Source organism: Dasypus novemcinctus, chromosome 5 (genome assembly GCF_030445035.2).
Source record: "Dasypus novemcinctus isolate mDasNov1 chromosome 5, mDasNov1.1.hap2, whole genome shotgun sequence".
Taxonomy (NCBI): domain Eukaryota; kingdom Metazoa; phylum Chordata; class Mammalia; order Cingulata; family Dasypodidae; genus Dasypus; species Dasypus novemcinctus.
In genome coordinates this window covers 110,295,001-110,318,873 of record NC_080677.1, presented here as the reverse complement: position 1 = coordinate 110,318,873, position 23,873 = coordinate 110,295,001, and the positions used below count along the sequence as shown (strand labels likewise).

At 34.7% G+C, this 23,873-nt stretch overlaps 1 protein-coding gene across 4 annotated transcripts in view; it reads right to left on the bottom strand.

The window, feature by feature from the left end:
- Positions 1-1,526: 1,526 nt before the first annotated feature.
- The window catches only part of MKLN1 (muskelin 1), a 453,286-nt gene continuing 430,939 nt past the window's right edge, over positions 1,527-23,873 (bottom strand). For all 4 annotated transcript variants that reach the window (XM_058297366.1, XM_058297367.1, XM_058297368.2 and 1 more), the window contains 2 exons: positions 17,915-17,969; positions 1,527-10,643 (listed from right to left, as the gene is read on the bottom strand). In XM_058297366.1, coding sequence (XP_058153349.1) covers positions 10,522-10,643; positions 17,915-17,969 — 177 coding nt within the window. In that variant the 3' untranslated portion in view covers positions 1,527-10,521. The remainder of the gene's footprint in view (positions 10,644-17,914; positions 17,970-23,873) is intronic.

Here is a 23,873-nt window from a genome sequence, read left to right as displayed (position 1 = left end):
TGAAGTGTTAGAGAAAACTGAGTATGAGAAGGCTCTATTTGGGAACTCTATTTTCTGCATGATTTTTCTGTAAACCTATAAACTTCTCCAGTTTAAACAAAATCAGTGGGACCCTAGCAAAGCAGGATCTGCTGCCAATACTTAGTTAACATATGGAAAAAGACAGAGAAGTTGGGACTGTGCTCCATGCTACAAGGTAGGCATTGGTTATCTGGAAATAAAACAAGGTTTCCTGACTCCTGCCCTGGGCTACCATCCTACAGACTAAGTTCAGAGGGTCCTACAGACTAAGTTCAGAGGGCAGCTATACATTGTGTGCCACATACAACTCCAAGTGTCTTAATATCCCCTCCTGAAATTTGCCAACCATCAGAAAGTACTAACAGCATTGGATTGGTACTTAAGGCTTTCCCCCCTTCTTCCCTGTGGTAAGAATGTCTCAGTAAGGATATGTTTAATTGTCTTTGCTTTTCCTGAGAGAGAGCCCAGATCCTCAGTGGACATAGAGGTTGAGGATAATAGGACAGCTCCCAGTTGCTGCTCCCATCTTCCTTATGCCAGAAAAAGTCCTAACTCTCCACTATCCTCTTCTCCTTCCAAATCATGCAAAAGGTAAAAGATGTGGCATAATATGTAGTGCTAGAGAAAAGAAGAAACGTAATCAAGTATTTAAGATTGTCAAGACTAACATAGTCTTCAGGATTCTCATCAGTCAGGTTTTCCAATCATAATTTCAAAATCTGAAGGGTTACTGCAAAGAATGTTGCCTTTCTTTAGTGAGTTTTTTTTCCCCCCCAATTTCTATGAACTCTATGGTTATCTTTTATGAGAAATATAAGTATGTGAACCATGACCATTTCTCTTGTAGATGCTGGATTTTCTTCCTTGGGCTACAAAAGTTCCTCAAGTGGAAACATTCAAAGCCTATGGCCTTTCACTTCCTTGACCTGGGAGGAGCTGACACCTAAACTATGTTTAACATAAAGCCTTGTTTATTGTTGTTTTTCCTCTAGAAACAGTAATACATATACCAAGGGAGAGGAAGCAGTATCCCATGTTGTAATCCTTTTGAATTATCTGGAGAATTAACCAAGGAAGGGGAACATAAAGAAATGTTCCTATGAGCCATACTCAAAGCACACCCTAGAAATGAAAGCTATACAGTGGGCTACAGATTTCATTTGTAAATTGAGAAAACATGTTCCATATTTTTAATAAAATCAGCTGACAACTCACTCCAGAATACATGATCATAAAACTCAGAAAACAGAGTTGGTCATTAATAGTATATGGAAAAACTTATTTTACCAATGCTCTTTATAAATGGAAACTTCCGCAAGAAACTTTGGAGATTCACCAGTACTTTATTTCAGCACTGTCTCAAAGGAAAAGTCCCAAAAGGCCCTTCTACACTACATCAGTTTCCATCTTTGGCAACCTGAATAAAAATATAACTATTGTAAAGTATATAAACATTTTAAAAAGTTGAATTCAAAACTAGTGTTAGCAAACACAAGATAGAGACATTTTACAGTGTCCATCTATAATTTTATTTAGAAAAAATGAACAAAATACATTCTTTCTCTATATGTACATTACATACAACATAATTCTACAATTCCAATTGTTCAGCACATTACTCATTTATTCATTCACAAAGCAGTGTTAACACATTTACCAAACCTGGGATCAGAAAATTACTTATACTTAAAAAAAGAAATCTTAAAGTACATATGGGTTGGGCAAAAGTAAGATAAATCAGAGGGTCCTAAAGGGAAAGGGTAAGATTGCAGTACACACTCAACACAGCCCAACAATGACTTAGAATAATAATTGTTAATAGAGGACTAATTCCCTGGCCCAAAGCATTTCTATTTGAAAGCTCCAATTATCTATCTCATGACAGCTTTTCCAGAGTGCCCTCATGATTTCAATTTCTGATTTAGGCACTTAAGATACAGTCCTAACTCGATGTTGCCACAGAAGAGAGTAAAGAGAAGAGTCAAACCCCACAGGTTGCCATTTTCTCCTCCAGATGCTAAGAAAAGAGTCATTTGAAATAATACCAAGGTACAATATTTTTGAATCTTTGGTGAGCAGAGAAATATATATATATTTTTTGAGAGACAACTGCTTAAGCATGATACGGAATTTTTCTTGTTTCATGGACTCCTTACTTTTAAAATTTATGTTCATTTTGTCTGTAGCTTTTCGTTTTGGGCTTTGAAAAGTACGTCATCTTTTTTGGGTGTGAATTTAATTATGGCCATATATAAACATCCATCTCAAACAGAAAACAGAAAGCTCTTCACAGTAAAAATATGCCCAAAATGCACATAATAGTGCATAAAGGGCTTAAAATTCAATTGGCTTTTAGGGATGAAATTTCCAGTGACCTGAAAAAGGCAACTCCCTATAGTCATTCTTAGTTGAGGTTCAAAGATACATATCAATAGAATTATTTGCAGACTGTTTAGAAATGGGCAATGCTTAAAAGAGTATCATTAAGGGTGGGGACAAATGCTTGTACCCTGGTCCTACACACACATGTAGCAAAAGACAATAAGAATGGCCTCTTTTTTTGTTTTTGTTTTTGAAGTACTTTTTCTGGCCACTATATTGGGTAACAGAAGGAAGCTGGGAAAAATAAAATGAAGTCTCATCATTTAAAAGTGGCTCTCCTTCTCTATACTTAGTAATTTTGTAGTTTTCTGTGATAAAGAGAAAATATTTTTTTAATTGCAAAAATCAATAAATGTTATTTTTTAAAGTCACATAAAAGATATTTATCATTATCCAACTTTCATATGAGCTGGTTGCTGTCATGTCATGTTTTCATCCAGAAGATGTTCTAACAAAGAGCTATCTATGGCATTAATAAGCAGATTGGAAAGATAGATCTACTGCCTATAGCTGGAGCTGTATGTTTCCTCTCAATCTAATTTCTAGTCCAACTCTGGTTTTGAAGTGCTATCTATCTCTATACGAAGGGATTTAATTTCTGGCCACTGAGTACTTCTAATTTTTAAAAGAATTAAGAGTTGACTTTTAAAAAAATTCTAATTTTGCCAAGCCACACATGAATATGCTGTTTTCGAAAGACGGAATACTGATTGTTACCAAAACCAAGACTTTTAGAAAGAAAAGAAAGTTCTCATCTTACCTTCTCTGTACTCTTATAATGAGGCTGAAGCTTCAATTGTGCAAAGCTTTTGGAGTGGTAGCAAGGGAAGAAGTTTCTTTAAGAAGAAATATATATATCTGTAAAGGAATGTGCTCATAGAAAAATGTCCTAGAAAAATGTCACATTATTTTGCAGTTTTTAAATTGAGCTAACAACTACACAAAAAGGCTAATTAATATCATGTTATCTAAATTATTCCTTTCAAAAGACATTTCACACAAGTCAAAAAAGGAAGCTGGCTTGAAGAACAGGGCAATCACAACACTTCTTGGGCAGGCTAACTGTAATGCTTAGGAAAAGAAATCCATCTTTATTTCTCTGAATAGATGTTTCATAAATGTTAAGAAAATAGTTTACAACTGCTCAGTCACCAAAAACAATTTTTTGGGAAAAGAAAGAATATCTCACGAAGGAAACTTTAAGTTAAATTTAACCTTTTGGACTTTGATATGCTATTACCAAATTTGGGGTTGAGTAGACATTTACTTTAGTATGTCTTGTACCTTTGTATTCAAGGCTTCTTACTTCTACTATACAAAGGTATAAGGGATTCTAAAACAGGCAATTAAAAAAACGTAAAAGGAAGCGGACTTGGCCCAGTGGTTAGGACATCCATCTACCACATGGGAGGTCTATGGCTCAAACCCCGGGCCTCCTTGACCTGTGTGGAGCTGGCCCACATGCAGTGCTGATGCGTGCAAGGAGTGCCCTGCCACGCAAGGGTGTCCCCTGGCGTAGAGGAGCCCCACGTGCAAGGAGTGCACCCTGTAAGGAGAGCCGCCCAGCGTGAAATAAAGTTCAGCCTGCCCAGGAATGGTGCCGCACACGCGGAGAGCTGACACAAGATGATGCAACAAAAAGAAACACAGATTCCCGTGCCGCTCACAACAACAGAAGCAGACAAAGAAGAACACGCAGCAAACAGACACAGAGAACAGACAACTGGGGTGGGGTGGGGGAAGGGGTGAGAAATAAATAAATAAATCTTAAAAAAAAGAAAAAAAGACGTAAAAGAAGAGGGAAGTCAGTGTAGCTCAGTACTTGAGGGCCAGCTTCCCACATACAAAGTTCTGGGTTCAATTCCCAGCCCCGGTACCTCCAGAAAAAAAAAAATTGCAAAAAGGAAAGGTAGAGTGACTACAAGGCAATGTATTAAAAGTCACCTGCAAACCTCTGATGGGAATGGCCTTGATAGTATAAGATCCTTTCCTTTTTGCTCCAATTGAATTCATCAAGTTTTGCCAGCTACAATGGAATTGGGCAAACTTATGCTATATACTTTCTCTAATTTAATTAGTTTTTAGATAAGGAGAAAACCTAATAATAAATAATAAACCAGAATTACTATACATAAGCCCAGAATTCATGTATTCATGGCATAGTAGAATAAACAGAGACCCCCAGGGTAATATATGATTAATTTATTTTAAAGTACGGAAATTAACTTGATGTAAGTTCAATATTGTATAGGTTATAAGTTAGACACAAAAAAACAATTTTCTTCCTATTTTAAAGGGCTAAAAAATGAACACCAAACAAATGACATTAGCGAAACCATAACAAAGACTTTGAGATTTAACAAAGGAGAGAAATAGAGCTCAAAGTTGGTTGCTTGAGCAACTCCCTTAATCATACACACAGGCCTGGTTTAGTATACTACGCACAGTGTTTCCCTTTCTTGCCAATTAATTTGATATTCATTAAGCATTGAATGAAACAGAAGAACCATAACCTCCTCAGGCTGTTATTTGTGTGGCAGATAGCTCAGATATCTAGACTATCTACTGTAAAGGCTAGTATCCCAGATGGTACAGAGCTATGTTGCAGCAAGAGCTAAAACTACATGAAAAGGAAGTCCCATGGAAGCCCCAAAACTGCATGCTAAAATGTTTTATTGCTATTTTTCATGTTGGATCCTTATCAAGAAACTCGTACGTAAGAGACAACTCATCCAGTTTAGAGTCCAATATATTAAGTTTTCTGTTTTTATTTTAAGATAACAGATCTTTGGGGAAAGATGAGGAAGGTGACTAACCAAGAAATGCTACTTCCCAAAGGCATTCAAAATAAAGGAGTACTCTGGAAATGTAAGCTTTGATTTATTTTGATAGTCTTCCTAGCACTGTATTAATAAAATTAATTTAGGGTTAGAATGAAGAACTTACTTTTTCATTTAGATTTGCGGACCTTCAACTCCATGAGCAAAAAGTCCGTATTTTTCTAACATATACTCATTCTCCTCCCTAGCTCTGTTCCTCAGATTCAAAACTTACCAAAGCAAAATAGGGTATTCTATACAAACGTTTAATTTTTCATTTGGACTGTCTGAGGACTGTCATTTGGACTGACTGATAAAGAGGAAGACAAATTATTTCATAATTATAAATGATGTCTTAGAACTGGTCTACTTCCCTACTACAAATTCCCACGTCCCCTCCCTGCTTTGTTGCTGATTTTATAGCAGTCACAGAAAATTCTGTTTTCAAGCAAGGCCTGAAGGAAATGGCATATTAACAAACAAACAAACAAAAAATTTTTTTTTGAGGTACTGGGGCCTGGAATTGAACCTGGGACGTTGTACATGGGAAGCAGGTGCTCAACCACCGAGCTATACCACTCCCCCAAATCTTATTTCCAAATAACTTTAATGTGGAAGATAAGGACCACCCTTTAATTTTTACCTTTTTATGTTTTGAATTAGGATCCAGTTTAAGATCTATAGCTTTGGAGTTCTAACTAGCAGAAAAAGACATACAATAATATGGTTTTTCACAAGTATAGTTCTCTTCTGCACCACCAGAAAATCTGATTTACTATAATTGCTAATTCCTGAGGTTAAGGGGTACAGAAGCTACACCAAGGACTGTTATCACTGCTACAATTGGGAATAAGATTAACTCATTTGGAATTTGAGCTAAATTCATATTCTTGGGGGAAAGAGACATTTATAGAGCTTCATTATTTTTCTTTAAAGGGAAAAAAAAAAAGACTACCTACCATTTCAAAAAAAAGGAAGTCATTCCTAATGCTCAACTATTCAGAAAATGAAAGTCAATTCTTAAGACAAATTCCAACTGTATTTTAGCAGAAAAGCACTGCTATTTAGAGTAATGAAGGGGGTGAGGGGCTAAAAAATATATAATAAAAAGAAAAAGAAAAAGCAATAGGCGAATGGAAATTCTGGTAGTTTGCTGAAACATAATTTAACCTTACCAACACAAGCTTCTCCATTAAAGCTGCATGGCCATTATTACTATTCCCCAAATGAAAATAACTCAAGTATTTTTACAATGACATTTGAATGTTATTAATTCTTTAATAATGTACAAGTTCTCATTTCATTATTCAGTCTTCATAAATAAGGATAAAATATTAAGGTTACCTCAGAATGATTCTGACTTTTTTTTTCTAAGCAGTACAACATTCCTAACCAATACTATAGAAAACACAGGAAGCCTAGGGCTAAGAAAATAAAAAAAAGTTATCTGAGAAAAATAATGGAAACATAATTCACATTATTTGGTAGGTAGGAAGAAATTGAGGTAAAAAAAATCATGTATAAATAAAATTCCTAGGATAGCATTTTTTTTTAAGGAAAAATAAAAAGAATAATGCTATTTGGCTAATAAGGAATAAAAAAATGTTTGAGTGAAAAGGTCCAAAGAAGATTTAATCCACAAGTCACTGTCATATGCAGACCTTCTATGATATTCCTCCAACAATGATAAACTTTTTCTGGGGGATGTTGCACTTCTCAAATAAAGGACTATTCTAAGAATTTAAAACTTGGTTAAAATTCAAGCTGGAATTTCTACAAAGGGATGAGATTGTGGATGAAGACATTTTTAAGAGAAGAAGGGTTTTTAGAAGAGCATATTTTTAGAACTAGATGACTTTAGAGTACATATTCTTACCCCTTCCCAAAGAAATCACTTTAAACCGTCAAATCCTAATTTTCAACTGTTAATGCAACAATCAGCTAAGGAGTTAATACAACCATAACTCAAGAAATAATTAAATGATACACAATTACCCAATAAATTCCATTTAGTGTTAAGAATAATTATAAGGTAAAGTTCTCATGTAATTACCATGAAATTGAGTATAATTTAGAGACTAAATTCAGGAACTTTTAAATACTTTTTGATCTATTAAAGCATCACTCTAAATCCCTCAATAATGATTAAATGCCTCAAACTAGTTTTTGTTTGTAGTTTAGATTTTAAAACCTGTTTTATTAAATGAAACTGTTAATGTACTTATACATAGTACTTTTAAGACAGATGTAAAGAGATCACTAGAATGATAAGTTGCCTGTCATTTATATACAATATATGTTATTTCACCTAAAAATGCAGTTATAAGCTTAAATACTGTGCTTTAAAAACTAAAAAGCCTTTCTATGATAAAACAGCAATATAACTGTCTAATATTTTCTATTATTTTACTTACTAGACAAGGACATGTCAGTTTTAGTAAAACGGAAACCAGGTCTAACAAGATGACCTTGATAAAGGTTAATACTGTCAGTCAGCTTTAGCATGTATACAGGCACCCAAATCAGAATTTCTTTGCTTGAATAGAAGAATTAATTGAGCCGACTATGTAAGGGCTCTGTAATTCCACAAAATAAATGCAAATGCATTTGAGATGTACCTTGCAAATTGGATAACTTCTCATGAAATGTAAGTACTGAAAATAAATATTACAGAACTGATTTATTTCAGATTAAAAACAATATATGCCACTGGGAAAAAGAGAAATGGGCTTGAGAGTCAAGCTTGGGAAGAGGAAATTGAGTAAGTGCATCCCACTTACGTATGCTTCTAAAATATCAGCCAGGTGTTTCCATTTGGGAATCACTAGGTTAGAATGAAAGAATTTTTAAGTAGTAATACATAAATCCTAGGCAACCTAAACAACTTATCTAAATACTACATCAGATTGTTTAAATTATAATATACTGCTGAAATTCTTGGAAATACATATAGCTTCTCAGGAGATATATAAACAAGTTTCACATCAAGATTCTAATGTGACAATTGTGAGCACCATGTCAATCTTGATCACAGGTATAATGAAGCCCTATATTCTTCTGCAGTCATTACTGGCAGTGCTCTATCAAAGCCCCAAGATACAAATTTTGATTTCTCTAGTCAAAAACCTCCTAATAAGTCTATCTCACTTAAGTAACATTAATTGGTTCACTATGATCAACCCTATTTAAATGTTAACCAAAAAAATTCCAGAAACGAAAAATTTTCACCTATATAAAGTTTGAGGAAAGATGAAATGAAAACAAATATATTTGCAGAGAAACCAGAAGGGAGACAGGGAAAATAAACAAAATAGAAAGCACTGAGGTTAGGAACTGAGTTTTATCTAACTAATGAGTCTAAAAAGCTGATGAAAAAACGAGGAAGCATGTAAAAATAAATGATGAAGAGCAGCAGAACTTCATTTGGTTATGTGTTTAAAGTGCTAGAATTCACAGTAAGCAAAACTAGCGCATTTACATTTAGGGAGACTTATCAAGTTCAAGTTCTTCCTTACCAATCCTCCAATTTATACCTGTCTCCCTGAAATGAGTTTCAATCAGCTATAATATTTATGATATTAATATTTTATGTTCTTTAGTGCCACTCAGGAGAATCACCTTTTGAAACTGTTCAAGTATGTAAGTAGACTGTATTTACTCAACTATAATGTCAATTGGTTATTCTGCAGCTAAATAATTTGGTACTTACACCTTTCATAATATAATACTTAGATCTAATTTTTAATAAATTGCTATTGATTGCTTTAGGATGCTGAAAAAGCCAATGAGCTGAAGATTTAAGCCTAGAACTAGGAAAAGTATATTCCTGTCTATCCTCAAAAGAAGTAAAATCACGTAAGAAAAGACATAAATAAGAGGTATCTCAAAGTCTCATTCGTAGACATGAGACTTTAAAGTGCAGGTAATTTCTTCTCTTTTTCTTTGGTGAGGCCTAATCTTGCTGCTTAGGAACATACTCAATTCACTCTAAACAACCATTGGAATGATGGATATTTATTATATTGTGTGCCTGCTTTATTCAAGGTGGTTATCAGCCGTAAAAAGCATACTTTTGAGTAAATGTGAACTAGCCAGATGCCAGTCTCCTATAATGCATTTCACAGCATCTAATGAGAAGACCTGCTCCTTCCTCTTCTGCACAGTGGAAAAGCTTACCTGCCATAACTTTCTTTCTGTTCAATGAAAAAATATTTGCACCATTATTTTACCTTTTTTCCATGTGTTTAATAAAATTCCTGTTAAATGTACTTCATTGAACAACCACAAATCAGCAGTCTCCAAAATAAAGAGTATACAGAAGCAGATATAGGGAGCAAATGCATCAAAAGTGCAGCTCTGGCTAAAACTGCCCACCCAACTAAAAATTGGAATGTAGGCTCTCGTTCTGTACCACTCTACCAGAGGAAAAGGCATTTTTCTTCAAAAATTGCTACAAAGTTATCAATGACCATAGTAATATAGATCCCTCCTGTTGGTCATTTTTCAAATGGCTCTTAAAGGTTTACCCTTGAATTATAGTCTTCTCAGTTTAATGTTTCTGCGACTCAAAGCCAGATGATACTGCAACATCTACTATAAAATACATCATCATAGTAATAATATTTACCAATCTCAGCTCAGTGTCAGGGTTAATCTTGGACTTCATTTTTTAGTTCTATGATAAGGAGTGCAAATTTGAGGCCTCTGTTCCTCCTATTGTTTAATAAAGACTCGAGTCAACAGAGATATATATATCATCTTAACATTAATCAATTGTCCTACAGAATTGTATACCTGTTGAGTATGAAGTGAAGGGCAAACAAGTGATACCACTTACAAGCAATTGTGTGATGTGAGGTAAAGTGAAATGAGAAGGGAGGAGAAAGAAGAATGGCCAGACAACCCAGCAACAACAAAATTCAAAATTCTTATAGCTCAGAGTCTTTTAATAGTGCCTATTTTCCCCAGTTTAAAAAAAAATGAAATAAAGATCAGAAAAGGGTAAACTAATTTTTCTTTTATACTTATTAATTCTCAAAAGTTCAAGTGAGAAAAAATATATATATTTAAACAGAAAGTATATCAATTTCACTTTATTAGCCTAATTTAGGAGTGGGAGGAGAATGGGATTGAGGTTAGGTTTGAGGAAAGAGGGTTAAAACTTTTGATGGTCAAGATCCCTTCAAAACTCTGGCGCAGTCCCCAATCACTGCAATCTAACTTTCAGTCAATAGAGTTGAAATTCAAAATACTGAAAGCAGACTCATGTTCTCCACGTCTGTGTCCAGTGACTCTTCAGTTACAGTGTGATGAGGTCTACCAGGTTGCCTTTAGGAGGGGTCATGCTGTCAGGGAAGAAATTTACTAAGGTGTCAAAGAGCTGAGTTCTTTGAGCGTAGGTGTGATCCACATCCGAAAAGCCTGGTGAAGGAGAGAGAAAGAAACTCATCCACTGTGTTTAAAATTCAACACGTAACAGAAAAGCTAGCTGAGGAAAGCAGCTATGTATAATGCAAAAAACAAAACCAAATCATGCTTTAAAAATCAGACAGACAGAGAGTTCTGTTTCACCATCTGGCAGTAGTGCAATCTGAGGTAAATTACCCAGTCTTTCTTGAACTGTTCCATCTGCGTAATTCTGTTATATTCCTTTTTTCTTCATACAGTTATTGTGTACATTAAATGCAGTTACATGAAAAGCACCTAGCAGAATGAATGGCGCTTTAGTAACTAATAATATTGCTTTCCCTTCTCTTCTTTACAAACTTTTCCCTCTCCAGTCCATTGAAGAAATTTCACTCCTCTTCTCTGTCTTTTTCATTCATCTGACTCACTAGAGGGTTTTCCTCAGGAGCTGATTTTATATATACATAAAATTTGAAATGAAAGAAGTCTTTATAAAAGAGGCCTAAGGGGAGCAGATGTAGCTCAAGCAACTGAGCGCCTGCTTCCCATGTACAAGAAAAAGGTTCTGGGTTCGAGCTCTGGTACCTCCTTAAAAAAAAAAAAAAAAAAGCCTAAGATCACTACCACCCTGAGAGCTAGAAGTAGTCTCAGAGAACTGACTGAAAACAGATGGCTGAGAGAAAGAAATACATGTATAATACAGAATGCTAGCCAGTATGCAGTAAAAACCATATATTTCTGATACTATGTACCAGACTTTAGGCTAGGCAAACATTGTATGAAAAAACAGAGCAGGAAGCAGATGTGGCTCAAGCGGTTGAGCTCCCATCTCCCACACGGGAGATCCTGAGTTCATTTCCTGGTGCCTCCTGAAAAAAAAAAATAACGAATAGCAAGCAAAACAAATGAAAAAACAACTCAGGGAAGCAAATGTGGCTCAGTGGTTGAGCACTGGCTTCCCACATATGAGGTCCCAGGTTTCAATCCCTGGTATCTCAAAAAAAGAAAAAAAGGAAAAGAGCAATGATTTCTTCAATCCAGATGACAGATGAAAATGGATCCATTGGAAAATGGATGACATTCTTAAAAGGTGGAAACCATTCATCTAAAGGATTTTTTCCCTTTATAACCTCTATTAAACATTTAATTTTCAAGTTCACTATAGAATATTCAATGAGATGCCTCTTTTAATTGTCAGCTGGTACTGGTGTCAGCTGCTTTAAATTTCTCATGCATAAATGAGGTATATAAATGATAAAATAGTCTTTTGACTTTCTCCACCCCTGAAATGAATAACTGAGACACGAGAACTCTATTGAGTGTCATTTGAAACAGAAATAGAGCCATAAGATGTTATGCCATGATGAAGACTATTACAAATTGGACTGGTATTCAATTAACTTAGAATAGTTTTAGGTATAGTCTGTTTTTTAATCTTGCTAAGAACAGGAATAGAACAGAACATTGTCAAGAATACCAGTTTCTTGGAAGGAAAATAAACAATGTCTCAAGAAGGGCACATTCCTTAATATTAAAAAAAAAAATTTTTTTTATTATCTTAAGCTTGAGGGAAAATATTTATTCCTTTATGCTAAGCTTAAGATTTAACAAAGCCTCCTACTATCATCTCAAAGAAATGAATGGAAGGAAATACTCCAAAATGGTTAACAAAGGTTATCTCTGAATGGTTGGATTATATATATTTTTTTCTATTTTATACTTAATTTTTTCTATTTTATACTTAATTTTCAACATTTTGAAAAACTTCAAACTTACAGAAAAATATCACAAGAATAGTGTGATATCACAAGAATAGACAAGAATAGACAATAAACACCCATATATTCTTCACCTATATTCCTCAATTAACATTTTGCCATTATGTGTTCTTTCTCTCTATAAAAAGGAATGCAGCTATGTGTGTGTGAATGTGTATCACAGTCTTTTGGGTTTTTGGGTGGATCCATCTTCATCCCTAAACACTTTAGCTCATTTCACCTAAGAACAAGACCACAATATAATTATTAAATTCAGGGCATTTAACACTGGTGTCTCAATTTTTTATAGTAATTTTTTCCACTAATCTAAAATCCAATCCAAGATCACACACTGCATTTAATTTTCAAGTCCCTTTAGTCTGGAACAGTCTGTTCCTTAGTCTTTCTTTGTCTTTTATGACCTTAATATTTTTTAATAGTACACACTAGTTATGTAGCAGAATGTACTCAATTTGGGCTGTCTGACTGATTCTTCATGATTAGATTCAGGTTATGCAATTTTGGCAAGAATACTACAAAAATGATATCATGCCCTGCTCAATGCATCATCTCATGAGGTACATGGTATCATTTTGTCCTAAGGTCAATGATGTTAATTTTGATTGCCTGGATAAGTTGCTGTATGACAGATTTCTCCACTGTAAAGATCTTTTTTCCTTCTTTATAATTAATAAGGTAGGGAGACAGTTGAGCCTATATAAATATCCTGTTTCCTGACAGACCTGAACCCAATGATTTTAGCATTCACTGATGATTCTTGCCTGAAACTATTATATGATAGAGACTTTCTACCATTCCTTCTACTTTTATAAGCTGGCACTCTATTGTAAAGAACAGATTTCTTTCTCCCCTTCCCATTTTGTTTGCATTAGGATGTACTCATAGAATCTTTTTTTTTTTGGTATAACGAGTTATACTTATTATTGTCACTGTTCATTTTGATAGTCATATTTTCCCAGATTTGGCCAGAGTTCCTTCGAGCTGCCTTTTGTGTTCTTTTGAAATGTCCTGCTAGTTTTTGAACATTTCCTTACTTTTCTACACGTGAGATAGTCCAAACTCACCATTACACAGCTCTGCAATCAGGCATTTATCCAAGGAACCCTAACTCCTTTTAGTGTTTTAGTGGAGAATGACAGAAACTAAGTTGTGAATTTAGAAATCAGCTGTCCTAACTGCTGGGCATATCATTATTTCTAGGCCATCACACACATACATCTCCACATACACACACATTTTTTACAAAATTATGAATTTATACTCTTACTGTTAATCCCAATAATTTTTTAAAAAATCCCAATAAAAAAAAAAAGAAAGAAAATCGGGTTCTTCCTCTCCTTATACTATTCCACATTTATATCTCCCTTCTCTCATCAGGGGTATCTGACTCCTCGACATCATTTATATTAACTCATTTGCTCAACCTAAAATATATACAAAATAAGGTTCAAAATTTCTATACTCATACCACTTCCAACAAAAAGGTCAAGATTTCTTTGCTTCTATTGTCTTTAGAATATATCCCACTGAGGGTATATAGTCAAAGCATTATACATATATATACACACACACACTCTCTCTTTTTTCCTACTGTATAAGTTATGTTACCAATTTGATAAACAGGTTTGTTTGTATTCAAATTCTGGATTTTTCCCTTTGTTGATTTCATTTTATATTATTAATTTGTAAAATTTTCATGGTATATTTTAAGAGAGGATATTGATTCTATAAGGAATTTAATGAAGTAATATCATGTTCAAGAGATCAAATGATTTGGGAGGGAAGGAAACACTAAATTCTCACTGTGTACTAGGTACCTCATGTATGAATATATTTGTCACAAAAACCCAAGGGAACTATACAGACTCCATTTTCAGATAAGACAATTAAGATTAGAGCAATTCAGTAATTTAATAAAGTCTCAGAGCCAGTGAGGGGAGAGATGGAATGTGAATCCATGTCTGTCTGACTCCAGAGCCCATTTATTTATTATTAATATTCAGTGAATGCTTATTAAATTGTAGGCAATGTGATAACATATTTAACCCTCAGAAGAATACCACTTGATTGATTGATTGATTGAGATACTGGGGATTGGGATCTCATACGTGGCAGGCAGTGCTCAACCACTGAGCCACATCTGCTCCCCAACACCTTTTATTTTTATCTGCCATTTTACCAATGAGGAAATTGAAACTTAAACTATTATCATATGAAAGGTTAAATTATGGTATTCCCCTATTATGGAATACTATATATAACTCAATGAGAATACACTAGAGCTGGAGTACTTTCATGGAAACATATCCAAGCTATATCAAAAGTGAGGGAAAAAAAGTGTAAAGATGTAAAAAATTATGCTGCAGAATATGTTATTGTAGATATTAAATGAGTTATGATGTAAAGTATTTAGAATAGCACTTGGCATGCAGTAAGTGCACAATAAATATTAGCTATTATTACAAGTATGACTGAAGACAATGACTGTTCTAAAATAAAGTAGCCTATCAGGAATATACTTTCAATAAAATCCTGCACAGAACAGGTAGCTTTCCTTATTTACGGTAAGGAAGAAATAGCAAGAGTTTCCATTTTTCTTCTTACATCGGAGTTTAGTATTTAGTATTTCTAATACTAAACATATTATTTTATAAAAACAATCTGTAAGTATGTGAACTACCGCTAGGAGGCTGAAGAAAGTATCTTGCTGAAACTAAGTTCGGTGGACATAGCAATAGTAGAAAGGGTAAGAGGGCATAGAAAATGCCCTCTTAAGCTATCTCATTTAAGAATGCCAACATAGTGCCAAAAACATTGTATTTTTAGCATAAAATGCTAAACATTTGCTTAATCCATACTTACCACTGTTTCCTGAACTGCAAATTTCTAAAGAAAAGTGTGAAGACCAATAAAGGCACTATGATCTCCAGACCAGATTTTTCCTACTTGTCATATACCTAGCTGAAAATATGCTTAATTACTCCAATGCCTATTTTCTGGAAGCAAAACATAACTCTTAAAGTTAGTCAAATGGCTGAGCTCAATCTTAAAAGTGCTCACAGCCATCACAATCTCTAACACAGAGATCTTCAGGGGTTATTTTTCTCCAATGTCTGTCGTTTTTGAAAACTAAGACAATGTCAGTTGTTATAAATCACTTTCCATATTTTTGGTTCCTAAATATTTCACCTATAACATTAGCAAATACTTTAATTCTCACTAAGAAGTTAACACAAACTGGATTAATTCTGAAGGGAGTACAAATTAATTGTTGTTAATTAATTGCTAATTGTTTTGGAGAGTTTTGAAAATGAAATATTAAATTTTCCTCTATAATTGAAAGTATGATAAATAACCTATTTGATTTCAAATCTAAGTGGAATAAAGGTCAAAGAATCAGATAGAAAATGGATGAGAACAGGAATTAGGAATTCTAAATAGACATGAAAACTTATGAAAAGTACTTTTTGTTTATAAATAAAATCTCTCCACATTATTAAAATTAGTGCACAACCTGAATTTACTCATCTAAATTCATCAAAGTTTAAAAGAAGATTACATTTTTAAGGAGGTAATAATAGTACCCTGAATGGAGCACCCACTAAGTGCTTTAAGTATTTTCCATAATTATTTAATTCAATATTTAGAGTTAAGTACTCTTATAATCTCCAATTTATAGATGAAGAAATTTATGACTAGAAACATTAAGTAACTTGCTCAAGGTCACTTTTAAAATTAGCATGTAGCAAAGCTGGTATCTGAACCTAGATTCTTACTCTTTGTACTATACTCTAACCTCTTAACTATAGTTCCTCCCTTCGGACAAGGTAGAAAAAAATAAAAAACCACAGGATTTTCCCATTTTTGTATTTTTCTCTATTGTGTGTGTACTGTTTATCAGTGTATCTGAGGTTTGTTTAGAATCCAAGTAAAACAAATGGTTCCTGACAAAATACATTAGCTGGAAGTGAAAGGGATGGACACAGAAGAAAGGAATTAAGATAAAGGTAAAATATTTGCTGACACCACCCTAACCTTTTTAAATTATAGCCAGGAAATTCTGTTCTAGGCTAGAAATAAGTCAACCAGAGAAATTTTAGTGCTGCCCATCATTAAAATAAAAACAATGTTCCTGGGCAGTGATATCCTTACATAACAAGGCATGCAGTCATTCAAACAAATTCCCATATGCCAGGCTCACAATTCATGTTTTAAATGGTAGAATTTCAGAAGGGCATGGACTTTCTAAAATAATGCTTATATCTAGGTTCTCCATCATCAAAAACTTGAGATTTCTAGCAGACTGAAGCCATTTTTTCTAAGCTCTTGAGTGTATAGAATAATGATAAACTATTACCTACATGTTTAGGGGAATCTATCAGTCATGTTTTACAGCATGTGCCATGTGGAATCCTACATATTCTGGTGTTAGAACTAAGAACTGCAGTTACATTGATTAGTAGAGAAGCCCCAGTTATTTGCTATGGAAAATGAAAGGCAAGACACCAAGAAACATGCCTATCCTTTCTTATCCCAGTGAAAAGTATCAATAATAAATACTCTTGTTTTTTGTTTTGAAGTATAGTTTACCTAGAAGAGACAAAATGAACAAATAATGAAGAAATTAAACTGATATCCCAAAGTGCTGATTCATTTAAAAAATACAGAGAAGTATTTATATTACATAAACCGGAAAATTTCAATAGTAATGCTCAACTCTAAGGAAGAATGGCATCAAGAGGATTAATATGGACTCAGTAGTATTGGACTACATTTTATTATGACAAGAGGAAAGCTGGGAATTCCCATAGTTCAAAAGGCTGAAATATTGAAGCTACCAATAATGAGTTATCCTAAAATAGATACTTGAGAATTCACCTGACTACAGCTCCAGGTTGTGGAACTTCTTGCAGAGTCCTTACTTTTATTACAGTTTCATTAATACTTAATAATAAGAGTCCTACTAAATGAAGACTGAAGCCCATATCTGGGGTGTATGAATTATGACTAAGTTTCAACTGGAACTTATTTTGAACAATTAAGATACCAACATACAAAAACTCTAATTTTCAGGAAGGAAAGAGGTAATTTATTTTCCTTGTTCTCAAAACATTTATTTCATTACCTACCCTATTACTATTTTCTTGACATCATATAATTCAATTGCAAGTATTATGAGAGAACTATGAGAAAGTAAGTATATCAGTAATTCAGCCTATTTAAAACAATGCTGTATAAATTAGTTTTGATCACACTTCTATTGTTATCTGTTTGCATAATAACAAAGCAACTGGTGTAACAGCAACTGCGAACTGATCTGTGAACTGGTAACTGATGTCTGAAAAATATTCTAGTAACAGGTTATTAGAAATTATGCATGCTACCTTGAAACTTTCTCCATTTGTTTGGTGGATGAACATCTCACCTGATGTTTCATTTAAAAGAAACCAAAATCCAACCCCCCACATGTTAGGGCATCTGCATGGGTAAACTGTATTGAATACTTACCTAGAGCTGTAAAATCTGAACCTGATTTGAATAGAGCTGAAGCTAGAAGCTGAAACTGTAAAAGAAAAATAGAAGCAAATTAGCTGGTCAAGCACAATGGAGAAAAATAACTTCTATAACTTCCACCACTGATTAGTCATTGTGTGTCTTTGCACATGTGTTGCATAGGTCTGTTCATCAAATACTGGCAAGAACAACAACACATTTAGATTAAAGAATGTGCTGACCTTTCTATGGGATCACTATCATCATTTCCCAAACACTGCACCAAGTCCTGAAATTTATTTACTTAAAAGTTTATTAATGTATGTATTTATTAAGGAAGAACAGGCCACCTGAAATAAAAAAAGAAATTACTTGTTTAGGAATCTTTCACATGTGTATAGTGCTCTGGGCACCATTATTGAATTTTTAGTATTTATGCATTCTCACCTCAAAAATAAATACATACCACTGTAAAACTCCTTATGTGTCTGCTTTGTAAATCAAACTGGGAAGAAAGCATGGTTATTGTAAACAGGTCACTTCTAAGTTACAACTTAGACACTGACTCTACAATCATGTGTAATTATAATATTGTCAAAACTGCAAGACCTTTTTTTACACAGAAATAATGTTCTAAATGTTGATTAGATTCCAAGCGTAGCCTGTTAAGGTCAGTTTAAAACAGATAATGTAATTGAACAATGACAAAATACAGTGAGACAAAACTACAGCATTGCTACAAATTTAATGAATTTGTAAAAAATAAAAGTTTATGAGAACTATTGATATTCTTCTTGAATGTTGATGTTAGAGAAAAGGCAAAACAAAGGGAAGAATAAGAGTAGGAAGAAGGATGTATACAGTGACTCTCAATGGAGTTACGTGATACTTTCCATGGCTTGAGAAGTTGATACCTTTGATTCCTCATGATGTATTTCATACGTACGCTTGCAGCCTTCAGTTCAAGTATTAATCACATGATATTTGTAAGCCCTGGTTAATGTTCCTTTGAAGTTCAGAAATTAAGCAAATATTGCAGAGGTATTTAAGTAAGAAATAGCAAAAAAAAAAAAAAGATAAAGAAGTTAAAAATATATGGAAGTTCTTTATATATTCTGGGTATCAGCATTTCATCAGCTAAATCTACTACAAATATTGTTTAGTTTGTGGCTTATCTATTTATTTCAATAATGTCTTTCTTTTTTAAAAAAAGATTTATTTATTTCTCTCCCCCATCCCTGTTGTCTGCTCTCTGTGTCCATTCACTGTGTCTACTTGTATTCTCACCAGGCAGCTCCGGGAACCGATCCTGGGACCTTCAGGAGTGGGAGAGAGGCGATCATTCTCTTGCATCACCTCAGCTTCCTGGTCTGCTGTATCTCTTACTGTCTCTCCTCTGTGTCTCTTTTTGTTGCATCATCTTGCTGTACCTGTTCTCCATGTCAGCCAGCACTTCTGCGTGGGGCGGCACTCCTGCACAGGGTGGTACTCCTGCACGAGGTGGCACTCCCGTGTGGGCCGCCAGCAGTCCACGTGGGTCAGCTTGCCTTCACCAGGAGGCCCTGGGTATCAAACCCTGGACCTCCTATATGGTAGATGGAAGCCCAACTGCTTGAGCCACATCCATTTCCCTCAATAATTTTTTTTAAAAAAAGATACATGTATTTATTTCTCTCCCCATCCCACCCCCCCAGTTGTCTGCTTCTCCTTGTCCATTTGCTATGTTCTTCTGTGACTGCTTCTATCCTTATCAGTGGCACTGGGAATCTATGTTTCTTTTTGTTGAGTCATTTTGTTGTGTCAGCTCCCCATATGTGCAGCGCCATTCTTTGGCAGGCTGCACTTTCTTTCGCGCTGGGCAGCTCTCCTTACAGGGTGCACTCCTTGTGCGTGGGCCAGCTCCACACGGGTCAAGGAGGCCCGGGGTTTGAACCGCAGACCTCCTGTGTGGTAGGTGTACGCCCTATCCATTGAGCCAAGTCCGCTTTCCAATAATGTCTTTTGATAAGCAGAATTTTAAAGTTGCGGAAGTCCAATTTTATTAGGCTTTTTGTTTTATGATCAGTGCCTTTTGTGCACTGACCAAGAATTCTTTGCTATGCCAAGTTAATAAAGATATACTTGAGTTTTCTTCTTGAAGCATTACTATTTTGGGTTTTATGTTTAGATTTGCAATCCATCTTAATTTTTGTCTAAAGGGTGAGACATCCTTTACGCAAATTTTACACAAAATCTTAATTTTTGTGTAAAGGGTGAGATATCCTGTAGTTCAGCATCATTTGCTGAAGACTTTTTTATCCCCATTGGACTTAGGAGCCTGATCAAAAATCAATTGACCACATATATGTGGGTCTATTTCTGAACTCTAGTCTGGCCTATTGATCTATTTTCCTATCCTTAAGCCAGTACCACAATGTCTTGATTACTGTGACTTCCAATAAGGGTCTTTAAATCAGGTAGTGTAAGACCTCCAACTATTCTTTTTTCAAGATTATTTTGGCTAGTTTAAATCCTTTACATTTCCACATAAGTTTTAGAATTGGTTTGTCTATTTCTGAAAAAGAAAAAAACAAAATACCTTGCTGGAATATTCACTGGGACTGCCTTAAACTTAAGATAAATTTGGGAAGAACAGACATCTTAAAATTGTAGTCTTCCAATTCAAAATTTGTGATGTATCTCACCATTTATTTAGATCTTCTTAACATTTTTTACAATAGGGATTACTACACATCTGATATTTCTGATGCTAATATAAATGTTAAGTTTTAAATTTTCATTTTTCATTATTATTAATATAAAAATAATTATTTTCTCCGTATTGACCTTGTATCCTGCAACCATGCTAAATTCACTTATTGCAGAAGATATTTTGTAGACTCCAAGGGGCTTTCTATGTATATAATCATGTCATCTGCTGATAATTTTACTTCTTCCTTTCTGACCTATATACTGTTTGTTTTTCTTACCTTATTGTACTAGCTATGACTTCTGGTATATAGATGGATACACATTAAAGATTTACCTATTTATTTTCCCCCCTTCCCCTCCTCGTGCCCTGCTTTTTTTGCTGCATTGTCCTCTTCTCATTTTCTCTTCTCCAGGATTCACGGGGACCTGATCCCAGAGACCTCTGATGTGGAGAGAGGTTCCCTGTCAACTGCACCACCCGGTTCCTGGCCTCCGCTGCACTCCACCCCAACCCTGTCTCTCCCCTGATATGTCATCATCATCATCTTACTGTGTGACTCACCGGAACAGGCACTGGCTCACCATGCGGGCACTCACATGGGCACTGGCTTGTCGCATGGGCATGCCCCCCCTTCCCCTTTTTCACCAGAAGGGCCCAGGGATTGAACCCAGGTCCTCCCATACAGTAGGTGGAAGCTCCAACACTTGAGCCACATCTGCCTCTCTTCTGGTACAATATTGGCGACAGGTATTCACAGCAGACATCCTTTCCTTATCATAATCTTAGGGAAAAGGGTATAATGTCTCACAATTAAGTATAGTGCTAGCTGTAGCTTTTTCACAGATGCTACCTTTATGCAATTTAGGATGTTTATTTCCAGTTTGCTAAGAATTTTTATCATGAATGGGCTTTGAATTTTGTCAAATGCTTTTCTTCATCTATTGAGATGATCTATGATTTTTCCCTTTCATTTTGTTAATGTGCAGAATTACACTATTGATTTTCAAATGTTAAAAAAAAACTTTGTATTACTAGGAAAAAACCCCTATGAGGTCATGGTGCATTAACCTTTTTATGTATTCAAATTAGCTAAAGTTTTTCTAAGAATTCTGCATCACATATACAAGGGATTATTCATTGGTTTGTAATTTTCTTGGCTTGTAATGTCTATGTAGGTTTTTACATCAGAGTTAATTTGGCTTCATAAAATGATTTAGGAAGTGTTCTGTCTTCTCTGGTGTTTTTTTTTTTATAATTAAAATTTATTGAATAACCTATGTCATAAAATCTGGGATTTCTGTATTCCAAATAAATTTCACTTTTTGAACATTTGACCTGTTAGTTTTAGTACCAAGAGGCTTCATAAAAGCCTGATGTCAACCTGTCAATGGACTGACAATCTTCACCTACTGGCACTTTAATCTGCCTAATAACAACTCCTTTGCTTCTGTCATTCTACCAGGGAATGGCCTACTGCCCTCCTTTCTGTACAATCTGGGCAAACCAACTGGTGATGGCAAGGGTAGTGTCAATGAAGAGGTCCACAGAGCTAGAAACAATTTTTAGTGTCAGAGTCTAGGTAATTCCCTGGCTTTTCTACATACATGGCTCTGCAAAGTGATGTACCTGTGCAGTGAATTGTGCCTTCTAATATTTGGCTGCCACCAGGCACTGCAATTCCATTTGGTCCACCTTGCCAAGTTCTGCCATTGCCTATGCACCACTCTGATTTCTAAAAGTCTGTGTAGAATTGGTATTTTTTCTTCCTTAAATGGTTGATAGAATTTATTGATATAGCCATCAGATCTGGAGTTTTCATTGTTGGAAAGTTTATTACAAATTCAAAATCTTTAGTAGATATGGAGTTCCAAGATTTTCTATTTCTTTTTCTGCCAGGTTTGGTAAGTTGTATTATTTGATGAATAATACATTCATAGTCCATTTCATCAAGCTTCTGAATATGATGACAAAGTTGTTCAAAATATTCCATTATCCTTCTAGTGTATGCAGGGTCTGTAGTGATTTCCCCCTTTCATTTGTGATGTTGATAATTTATGTTTTTACTCTTTTTGTCCTTGATAAGTCTTGCTAGTGGTTTATCAATTTTATTCACCTTTTCCAAAAAAATGAACTTTTCACTTTTAGAATTTTCTCTATTGTTTGTTTCCTATTTCACTAATTTCCTATCTTATATTTATGTGGGGTTCAGCTTGCTCCCTTTTCTAGCTCCTAAGGTATAAGATAAACTTTACTTACTCTACATACAGAAGGATGGGGAGAAAACTGATATTTTAACAAAGCTGAGTAATTATGTGAAACGGATATGTTCTGGCTTAGGATTTTAACTGTTACCAAGTGATATTACCCAACCTGCATAAAGCAAGACCTTTCTTCTAAAACCTGGTTCAAATATCTATTATAAGTGTCCCCTCAACATCTAAAATTGGTTATCTCAAATTGAAAATATTCCAAATATGTCCCAGTCCCTATTCACTGCCACAGACCATCTGCACCCAGAGTTTTCTCACCTCAGTTGATAGTAATTCCATCCTTTCAGCTTTTCAGGCCAAAATTTGGAGTCATTTCTTTGAAGCTCTACATCCAATCCAACATTTTTATGTTGGTTCTAACTTGACTATCCCCTGCTTTTTAAAATATTTATTAACTTAATTTCAAATTCACAAAAATGGAAGAACAGAAAAAGGCAGCTCAACAAGTTATAGAAACATTACTTCTAAGAAGTGTTTCTTCAGGCAATTTCATCTAATTCCAATTGCTAACTCAGTTGTTTCTCTACTGTTCAGAAAGATACACAGATGAACACACATTCGTCAGATGACATAGTCAAGGTCTCCTTATGAATGAAAATCAGATGAAGAGGAAAAAAAAGGCTGAATCATATTCATATCTCACAAAACCTAACTCCATATTCCTTTTTTTACCTTTAGAATTAATATAGTACTCCTTCCATTAGCCCTCCCTCCCTCCTCTCTTTTTCTTTTTCTCTCTCTCTCTCATGCATACATACACACATACAAGATATGCTCTATGACCAACATACCTTTTTTTAAAAATAAACTTAGATTTCTTAACTTTCAGCACCAGTTTTGCATTAGGCTTTCTTTACTAAAGTAGTTTTTCAAAATAAGTTTTAAAAATCACTTCACAAGAATTATACTGTACATGATTATGACTAGAAAACAACAAAGCTGCATTCAAAACTCTATATTATCTGTTTAGCTCATTTCCAAGACTGGAATGTAGAGGGGGACTGAGTAAGCT